The sequence below is a fragment of the Marmota marmota genome, unplaced genomic scaffold, assembly GCF_001458135.2.
Source record: "Marmota marmota marmota unplaced genomic scaffold, marMar, whole genome shotgun sequence".
In the NCBI taxonomy this organism is placed as follows: Eukaryota; Metazoa; Chordata; class Mammalia; order Rodentia; family Sciuridae; genus Marmota; species Marmota marmota.
This window is the reverse complement of record NW_025999898.1, coordinates 4778991-4789696: the sequence shown is the minus strand read 5'-3', so window position 1 is coordinate 4789696 and position 10706 is coordinate 4778991. Positions and strand designations below refer to the sequence as shown.

The following is a 10706-nucleotide window of genomic DNA, read 5'->3' as shown; positions in this document are numbered from 1 at the left end:
TTCATCACACATATATACTTTGTATTTCACTACAAAATTTTCACCATTCATTAATGTATAATCATGAGTAGTCTGTGTATCATAATCTTGTATCAAAGATAATTTAGTAGTAAATGGTTTTTAAGTAATACTAGCAAACTAAAAAAAAAATCTTCTCATAATGGTCACATCCCACTTTTTGCAACAAAAAATTGGCATAAAATTTGTGATGATTATGCAATGAAATTCTAGTTTGTGGTGGAGAACTTCTGCAAATTTTTCTGGTCTCTCCTGGGGAAGTTCAGGCCCACCTCACAAAATATTTGGTTCACTGAGTCCATTTTTCAGATTTCCTCAGAGGAAGGAGAGGGCTCCAATGACTGTGCCACTTAGCAAGACCTGGGATATCTCCTTTGAATTAAGAACTTTTTTATTCTTTGTGTCACTATGTGTAGTTTTTATTTTCCTAAAGATTAGTATACCTTCCCCACTTCACAATAGGAGAAGTCCAGGAGAAGTGAAAACAATGGTGTCAAGTTGACCCAGGTCTTAGAATTCAGGTCCTGGCTCTATCAGACAGAACATGACCACATCAGGGAGAGGAAGAGCTGGGCTGCAAAGCAGGACTCATGTGCTTTTGGTTCACTGCTATTTCCTTTACGGCTTGACTGTCACCAGGAGCCCAGCTTAGTTAGCAGGGACTCTTTTGGTAAGTGGACACACTAAGACCTCATATTACACATATTGTGACATTGCCTACAAATGTACCTTTTATGTTCTGATCAGAAGGAGCCAAGTTGTACTGATGGCAAAGGGAAGTACAAGAGCATCCAACCATGAGGGCAGAGCTGCCCCTTTTGTTGCCCAGCCTGTGTGATGGAGAAGTGAGTCAAGGTGTTTGGCATGAGGGTGGCACTGGAAGTGTGTCCCAACGCAGAAATTGTGCTCATATTTGTAACCACAGGGCTGCGGTGTGCTCCTGTGAGTCCCAGGTACTGTGGTGGAATACAGATCCAGACATGCCTCCTCATACACATTTTCTGGCCATGATTTTTCTGTTCAGGTGTGAGCAACATGCACTGATGGAGAGCAGAAAGAGATCAACTAGGTCTTCCTCTTGTCTCTGACCATGCTTCTGTCAGTAAGATTCCCTATTAAATTGTACTCTGTGCAAATCTAGAACTGTCTGTGCCACAACCTGCATAACATCAACAAATGAATCATGAGTAGAGGCAACTGGAGTTGGAGAAAAACATACAAAGAAAACACAGAGACATTTTTATGGAAAGCTGGGGCCAGGTTGATCACTGCCCTCTGATGGAGGAACAACAACCCAGAACCAACTCTGCAAGTTTTTTATATAAGGACTTATAATCAGGAAGCTAAACTATAGGGGCTTTGTAAATTTGTCAAGGCTTATGAGTTGTCATATGCTTCTTTGTGCACTACAAATTTACGGAGCTGGAAACAATTTGCAGCTATCTTACTGTTACTCTGCTAAGAACATTCTGCTATTATCCTGCTGTAACTAGGACAGCCATTGTCCTGAGATATCTGATAACTGTAAGCAACAGCAGTGAGAGTCAAGGCTGATAACATCATGGCCTTTGGCAAGGAATGTTTCCTGGGTCTGGCTTTTTGAAAACTCCACAGGATGAGCCAATGACTGTGGTCTCATCTACTCTCCACTGGGTCTTGTTCTTGCCTAGGATCACACTTCTGTCGATAAGTTCCACAATAAATTGGAGGTTTCACAAACATAGAACTATTTTTCTTCACTTTTGTGGCACCTTGAGCCCTGTTCTCTTATACTGTGGCTGGATTGTTCTTTAAAAATACCCACGTTCATTGGTATCCTAAAACAAATTCAAAAAATTACATGTGAAGTTGTGCAAATCTCTGAAACTATGTGTTTAGTGCTTCCTCCATTTTTTAGATAACATATTGGATAGAATAGCAAAAGTAGACTTGACCAGAGGTTCCAAAGTAGTTGGAATTAAAACACATGTACTCTTTCTTCTAGAGTTCATTTAGCTAACACATGGGTACAGAATATTAGACTGGGAGACATATTGTGTTTGTGTGTTCATCTGTGTTGGGGGGGTGTGCTTCCTATGGGTGTCTTGCTGTTTTATAGGCTGACCTCGAACTTGGGCTCAAGTAATCCTCTGGATTCAGCCTGCCAAGCATTGGGGCTATAGGTGCCCACCACCATATCTGGCTATATACCTTGCCTGAAAGAAAGCAATTTTTTTTCATACTAGCACTGGAACCCAGGGGTGCTTAATCACTGAGCCAAAGCCTCAACACTTTTTATATTTGAGACAGGGTCTCACTAAGTAACTTAGGGCCTCACAAAGTTGCTGAGGCTTGCTTTGAGCTCCTGATCCTCTTGCCTCAGGCTCTGAGCCACCGTGCCAACTAAAGAAAGAAAATCTGACAGGACTTCTCAATGACAGTAGGAAGAATCTTTATTCTTAAAGTAACCTAATCTGAGATGTACACCTGTTTTCACGTGAAGCATATTGTGTGATTGCAATATAAACATCTGAACAAGTGTCTGAACTAAAATTCTGAAATGAACACTATTAATGGCATTACCAATATGGGGTTTCTACAGAGAGATGGCACAAAAATAAGCGATGGCACAAAATAAGGGATCCATATCCAAACAACCGTCATGTGGTTTCATGGCAAATTCCATAATTGCTTGAAAATTCATTCCAATTCATCTGTTTTGATTTTTTGAGTCACAGAGATATGTTTTTCTACATTTTTTGTGTGTTCCTCTGTTGATGATAAAACTGACTTTGAAACTTGAAACACAGGAAAAACAGAACCACTGAGAAAATGTTTCTTCCTAATGTTTCTCATAAAAAATTTATGAAATGCTTTTTAGTCTCTGTAGTTTCAATTTTTTTGGTTTATACTAATAAAATTTTCATATTGAAAACAGTATGAATCTTTTCTCTTTTGCAGGTAAGATGAAGTAAGCACGTGTTCTCCGGTCTCTCTATCAATGCAGTTAAAATGAAATTCTGCCAAGAATGTGTGGAGCAGCTGTGCGTGAACCATGAAATACAAGTCACAGAAGGGAAGGTAGGGAGAAAGGATACTGAGGTGCAACTTACCCAGAGGTGAGCTTTCTGCTTGTCCTGTTTTCTCCTTGGCTTGGACTCCATGCAATCCTGGGACTGAAAGAGGCCTTACATGAGATAGGACAAACCAAATGTTTACTGTTACATCCTGAGAAAGGTGACTCCTGAGGGTCACAATAAGACTGAAAAATCATGTTTTGTTTCTTTTGTCTTCCTACTATCCATTTCAAAACCCAGCCACCAGGACATTCTGCTCCACTTCAGCAGTCACAGCAGAGGGAAGAAGGACCTGATCTTCTTCTTCTAGGAGTGCATTCCCAAGAGCATGGCATAAAGCTCCCTTGGTTCTGTTCCTGTGTCTTCTTGGTCCTCAGTCTAGACATGTGCACAGGTACAGATGGGCTTAGCAATAAAAGTACACATTGTTTAACCAGGGAAATAGGGAGAACACCACAGATAAGGTAGAATTAAGGAGGTTTTTGAGAGGAATGAGGTTGGGAAAGCAACTGGATCGCTTATGAGCTTCTGGTATCACTTCTATAATGCAGACACATGAATTTGATGCTAGAGAAAATGAAAAAAACTGAAAACAGGATTGATGGGTAGTCGACAACCATTTCCCAGGTAGGAGACTGCATGGTATATACAATAAATAAATGCAAATAGTATTACAAAGCTTTTATAGATTAGCTTAAGATAGGAACCATAATGTACCCATGGAAAGTTAGAATGTGTATCCTGAACTGAACTTGGAAGACTGCCTGCTAAGAGAGAAATATGCAAATAGTGTCTGAACAGATGCAGAGTTTTATAAAATAATACTGGAACGTCTGGGATAAAGTCCAACTATCTTTATACATAATGGATTAAGAAAACATCAACATTCATGTGAAAGTTCAAAAAGAGATGACAGAGGTGTGGGCTTTAGGGTACAAAGGCTTTTAGGGCATCCATTGCAAAATCCAGCCCACAAATATGAGACAACACAGCTGAAGTAATCTAGAAAAATACAGCAAGGCAATTAAAATTTAAAGGCAAGCTGTGTGGAATGATAATAGATGGAAGCTTTCCTGGAAAATATGAAATAAAGATTAGATACTAAACAGGAGTCACACTGATAGCCTTACATATAAGGAAATATATTCAAGGAAATAGAAGGGAAAATTAAGCAAGAAGAATCCTCCCCACCGACAAAAGGAAAATTTATCAGTAACCTGGGGGATTATCATGTGACTTATTATATAGGAAATGCATGTATTTATAGGAGAATAAACAGGTAGCATAGTCTAATATCTGGTTCATAAAATCGATAAAATCCACACATTCAAAAAGTTCAGAATGTCAGCACAGGAACATGGAGGAAGCCATATTCAGGCTCATTAACTGCATCCTCTTGTTTTTCATGGAAACTTTTTGGAGCCTGGTCAGGCTTCTGCCTCAGTCTGGCTGGGCACAATTCAGGAGCCACTTGTCAAAAGAAGCGAACTTTATTTTTAGAACCACACACTCCAAACAAAACAGCTCCTCAGGAAAAACCTTCAGAGCCCAACTGCCACCACCGGCTTCCCCCAAGCCTCTCCACCTCCCCCACTCCTCCTGCTCTTGAGGCTGACTGGCTGGGTCGTGTGGGCAGAGCCAAAACAGTCCCCCAATGAGCAGCTCCATGGTCTGAAAGGGCGGGGAAACAGCCCAATGAGCATCACCGCAGAGGAGCCAATCAGTTGGCAGCTAGAAGTTTGCTGGGGCCGCTGTGAGCCAATCATCAACTGGCAGCTGGAAGTTTGCTGGCAGCTGGAAGTTTGCTGGGGCCCCTTCGGCTGTGGCTCTCAACAGGCTTCAGCAATATTTTTATTATTAGAAAAATATTAGTTATGAAGTATGTTCCCTGGAGTTTCAATCAGAAAGTGTCCTTTTCTCTCTCACATTCCCTGGCCCCAGAAACAACACAAACTCCAATCTCAAGACACCTCCTCACTCTCTCAGAGTGGGTGCTGGATTCTGTTCATAGCATCACTAGTCAGCTTTTTATTCATGGCCTGGAAGACTATATGAAAAACAACCCTGCGGGTACTTATTTATTATGTGGAGAGCATTGCCTCAGCAAAACTTAACTAAAATGCTTCTAAAAGTTTCACAAACAATGGTGTCAGGACAAGATAATGGAGAGCTACACAGATTTGAAGCCATACACTACAATGAAATTTGTTTATGGATTTAGATTTGAGAAATCTTGATTCCTATTGTGTAGTGAGAGCCATCCTGAAATACTTGTACTAGTCTCAATGCCTGTGGATAACAGTGATGGGCCTGGGGCAGAAGAAAATCAGAAAGAGTGAGTGAACCTGGTTAGAGCAGCATGGCAGTTTCCATCCTTTCCCTATCCATGGCTCTGCCTATCAGGTCTTCTCTACCCCATTTTTTTTTCTCTGCAGATAATCAAACAGAAATTTGTAGAAAGTGAGTCCAGTTGGAGTTGGTAATATGGTATCAGAGAGAGAACCCGTGTGCCTTATGAATGCTAAGTATCCCCTCTCCCTCTCCCTAGTCAGACTCATTCAACTGGGGAAGCTGACTTTCAAAGGCACTGGCAGCAAAGGCATCATGTACTCCTGAGGATATCATACCAGGTCGATGCCCTGACTCTTGTCTATACTTTCTTATCTCTGCTAGTTTCATCAGGATCATGAGCAGAAATTTTCCTTATTTTTTTTCCTAATTTTCCTTCTCACCTGAAGTCCCATGTTATGGTTTGGATGTGACGTGTCCCCCAAAAGCTCACGTGTGAGACAATGCAAGAAGGTTTGGAGAAGAAATGATTGGGTTATAGCCTTCACCTAATCAATGGTTTTATCCCTGAAGGGATTAACTAAGTGGTAATTCCAGTGATAACTGGAATCAGGCACTGGAGGCTAGAGGAGGAGGAGCATTGGAGGCATGGCATTGGGATATATATTTTTATCTGGCAAGTGAAAGTCTCTCTGTGCTTCCTGGTCATCATGGGAGCTGCTTCCCTCTGCCACAGTCTTACACCACGATGCCCTGCACCACCTCAAACCCTGTGGAATGGAGACTGCTTTCTATTGTTGAGACCTCTGAAATTATGATCCCCTAAATAACACTTTCCTACTCTGCAATTTTTCTGGTTGGGTCTTTTAGTCACAGCAGTGAAAAAGCTGAGTGAAATACCCCATCATTCAGAACTATCATCAATCCCCTTCCCCTCAAAAAAAGTGTTATCAAACTGCATGAGGTGGTGCAGGCCTGTAATTCCAATGATTCAGGAGGTTGAGCCATAAGGATCACCATTTCAAAGCAAGCTTCAACAACTGAGTAAGACCCTGCCTCAAAATTAAAAAAAAAAAATTAAAGGGACTGAGAATGTGACTCAGTTGTTAAGTACCCCTGGGTTCATTCCATGGTATTGCCCCACCACAATCAAAAGTGTTTTCACTTCACTGGTGGAGATCTTAAGCTAAGGAGCAGAATATGACAAAATTTACTCATAACAAAAGTCTTGTTGGATGTGAATTCCCAGGAAAAAAAAACATCAATATCAGATGGCCAAGAGAGAAAAGCCCTCACTTTTTGCCATAATACTTTCTTGCATGGGATGAGAAAAAATGGGATGAGTGTTCATTGCATTGTAAGTATTTATTTTATCAACCCCTCACACTGCAAAAATATATTTATATCTTGGAATATTCTTTAGATAAGATACATTACACAATAATAGATTGTAAAATTAAGTGAAATGAACCTTGATTATTTTCCTTTAACTACAAAGAATAGGAACTTTGAATATAATTTAAAATATACATAATTTCTGTAAGAAAAATATAAAGCAAGAGTAAATTGTTAATCTGAACTCTTTTGGTATTGGGCCTAACACAATATCCCTGAATCCAGAAAAAAAAAATGAAAGGATGAAATCTAGCCCAAGGACCTGCACTGTCACGCTATTTTGCTATGTTAAAGTGGAAGTGGAAGCTTGGTCCTTCTTCCTTGCACTTCCAGCAGGTCGAGGACAGACCCAGGCAGCAGGTTGGAAAAGAAGAAAAGATGCATCTGAAGGTAAAATTTCTGGATGTTCCATGAATGAGGCAAGAATGCAGCTTTGGCTCTTAGCCATGGAATTCCCTAAGGAAAGCGGGAATTGGACTGAATGCCGAGTCCCCTATGGCATTGAAGAATGAAACATTGGCAGGCATTTTGAAATAGGAAAACTTCAAACATTCAAATTCACTTATCCATAGTAGGTAGGCATTTTCTCACATTTTTTTAAAAAAATATATGCATGTGTAATTTAATTATTGGAAAAATCATAGGAAGATGTTGATGCATGATGAATCATCACATCCAAAGCCTGCAATGTCCAATGGTGGGTATGGAAATGTCATATTGGAGTTAACATAAAGATGTCAGGACTTGAAAATTTCATTGCTAACACTGGAAATTTTTTGGCAAACTGGTGAATGTTGATGACTGTTCTATCTTGTCTGGGGCCTCCACCAGCTGTTTAAAGAATTCCTGAAAATATAATTATATATATATATATTACATGAACATATACCTTACTGAGGATACTGTGGACAGTGGTGACAGAGAATGGGAGAGCAGTGTCTGAGACTGGGGTTTCTGATGATCTCATGGCTTTGGAAAGCCTAGTGCTTGTGAATGTTCCTTTGCAAGTTTGCCAGATGCCTAGCTGCTGTGGCAATGTCCTGCATGAGAAGGCTCTGCAGAAGAGTCTTATCAGCCTCAACCTTGATCTCAGGGCACATAGTTCCTGGGAATAGAGGAACTCTCCTGCTAAACAACCACAATGTTTCACCAGCTCCACTAATTCCAAAGCTACCCACTTAACAGTGACTTTAAAAAACAGACTTTCTTGAGAGCTACACAAAGCTCCTAACATTGCACATTGCAACTGTAAACTACAACTTCAGAAAAACTACATAAATGTTTCTAGCCCTGTAATTTATTCAGTACAAAGAACAATACTTTGCATAGTCTTTAACCAAATAATGGGAGATATATATATATATATATATATATATATATATATAGATATACATATATCGCTGGTGTAAATCTTTAGATCTGCTTCTCCATCAAAGAGTGCCACTCCACCTGATCCCAGCTATTTTGTCTTCAAAATCTGCATCTGTGAGTCTTTTATTTCTAAGCCCCTATCATACCTCACTGGAACCTGCTAGACTGGCTATACTGGTCATGGCATATTACAACCAATAAAATTCATACTTCCAGTTTTCAATTTTGATCTTTTCTCAGTGTAGCTACATGTGTGTTGTAACTTGATTGTAATACTGAGGAACTCCAGTAAGCCATGCAGTCACAAGTGCAAATAACATACTCTACAGTATATGGTATTGGTAAGCAATAAAGTTCACCAGGCTAGGGGTACTAAAAACAATGTTTACTTATATTTTTGATTCATTTGGTTTGTCATGATGTAAATATCATTGTGGACCAACTGTCTGTATATATAATTAGGGTTTCATTTTAATTGAGGTTCTATCTAGTCATTGGGTTGATATATTGTGGAAATAATGTACATTGAAAATCCTGAGGAATGGTGTTCTCACCCACCAAATACCTTTTCATTATAGAAAAAAGGATCCCTTTAGTTAGGAGTTCATACTATCCAATAGAAAATTCAGGTACAGGGGTCTATTGACTTTTGATTCTATAAAAGAAGGAGATACTACTCTCAATCTCTCTTCTTACCTATAGGTTTAGAAATGATTGACATTGATGAAAACCTGCACTTACTCTGTCTCACTCCCTTGGCAACATTATTAAGACTAGTCTCAGTTGAACTTCCTTCAAGAAAAGGCAAAAAGGAGATCACCCATCCAGGGTCACCCTGACTGAAGTGTGGTGGATATGAAATGAATAAAGCAATGTCATTGATACCAAACTTCACCAAGGCAGTCCTGCACCATGGAGGGATGTGGAGGCATTTACAATGGAATTGTACCTGTAGGTTTGGACTTGACCCTCTCTTCCAGCAAAATGAAGAATTTGGAGAGATGCACATCCCCTGAGACCATTTTACACTGAGCAGAGTATGCTGTCACTGTACCAAGAACATAAACTGGAGTATGTTTTGTTCGTTATCTCACCATGGGACTAGAGGACAGCTGAATGGGAAATTAATTTTTAGTCAATGTTGCAGGAAGCCTCATCAGAGTAAGGAGCTTTTGTCCTTAGGGGAGGTTTTGGTCTCACTTCTCCTTCAACGTGGCCCACTGTGGTAAGTGCTACTGCCTGCATATGAACAGCAGTAGTAATCAGCCTCATCCTCCAGCTGCAGCCCAGAGATGGTCAGAGAGGCTGTGGTGCCAGTCTTGGAGCCAGAGAAGCGATTAGGGATCCCTGAGGGCCTATTACTAACACCATAAATCATGAGTTTATGGGTTGTTCCTGGACGATTTCGGTACCAGGAGACATCATTATATTTCCCAATGTCACTGCTGGTTCCAGCACAAGTGATGGTGACTGACTGTCCAGGAGTTCCAGAGACTGAGGGAGGCTGAGTCAGAGCAGACTGGGCCCAGAAACCTGAAAAAAGGAGAAAACTCATGATGTTGAATCAAATTCTGGCCAAGGTAAAACTGAGTAGGAAGAGACAAAAACCTTAGCCCAGATGTCCCCAAGACCCCCTTTTCTGACAAGCAGAGTCCAGCCCATGGTGGTGGTGCCCCAGAGAACTCCCTCCTGAGACTCCAGCAGTGGACCTGGCACCTCCAGATTTATTTATCTGCTTCATTGCTTCAGAGAAATGAAGGAGGTCCTCAATGCAAATCTGCTTCCTGCATCTGCCTCTCCTCAGCCCACTCTGGCCTGTCCTGAACTCTATACACTTTTACATCTCTATCCTGAAGAGTTCAGATGAGCAGATATAATCTCCCTGACTTTAGATTTCCTGAGAATCAGAAACATAAATTGTCTATTCTTTGCTTGAACAGGAAAAAAAGATCTGCTGAAGTCCATCATCTCTGTGAGCACCTAGCTCTTCAGTGTCTCTGCTGAGATCTCACTGTGTCTGTGACCCTCCAGGCCTGCATCACAGTGCCCTCTTCTGGTGATCATCCTCCAAGATCTCTCTATTGTGAGGAAACAAGTCTCCCTACCCAGGAAACACCTGCTATGATTGTTGTTGGTGGGGTCTTCCCAGAGGCAGCTGTGTTTCTGCCCCTCCCCTGTGCTATGTGTGGAAGCACATACAGCATCAAATTCTATCAGTATTTGAGTCACTCCCTGGTCACTCACCACATGCCATGTGGATCAACCAGTGGTCACTGGGAAGGAGTCTCATGAAGGAAACTGGGTGCCCCACCAAGGGCCATTTTCCTGACCTAATTCTGTAGTTTCATTCCTGTTTGATCATTCCCAACTAATGACCAGTTCTTGCTAAGTGTCTGAATCTCAGTCTCAGAAGTGAATTCCATGAATCCTTCTTCTTGTGTAGGGGATCTACAAGGAGATGAAGGCAAAATGGGAAGGAAACATGTTGAAAAGTGGACCTTTTTTATTAAAACAGGAGCTATTTATTTAAAATTATTTTATTTCACCTTATTTAATTTTTTGGTTGTGGGAATTGAA

The 10706-nt window shown here is 40.7% G+C and overlaps 1 gene segment (V, D, J or C); it reads right to left on the bottom strand.

The window, feature by feature from the left end:
- Positions 1-9336: 9336 nt before the first annotated feature.
- Positions 9337-10383, bottom strand: LOC125615128. The segment is given in 2 exon segments: positions 9337-9662; positions 10374-10383. Coding segments are annotated over 2 exon segments (336 nt in total).
- Between the last annotated feature and the right edge of the window lie 323 nt (positions 10384-10706).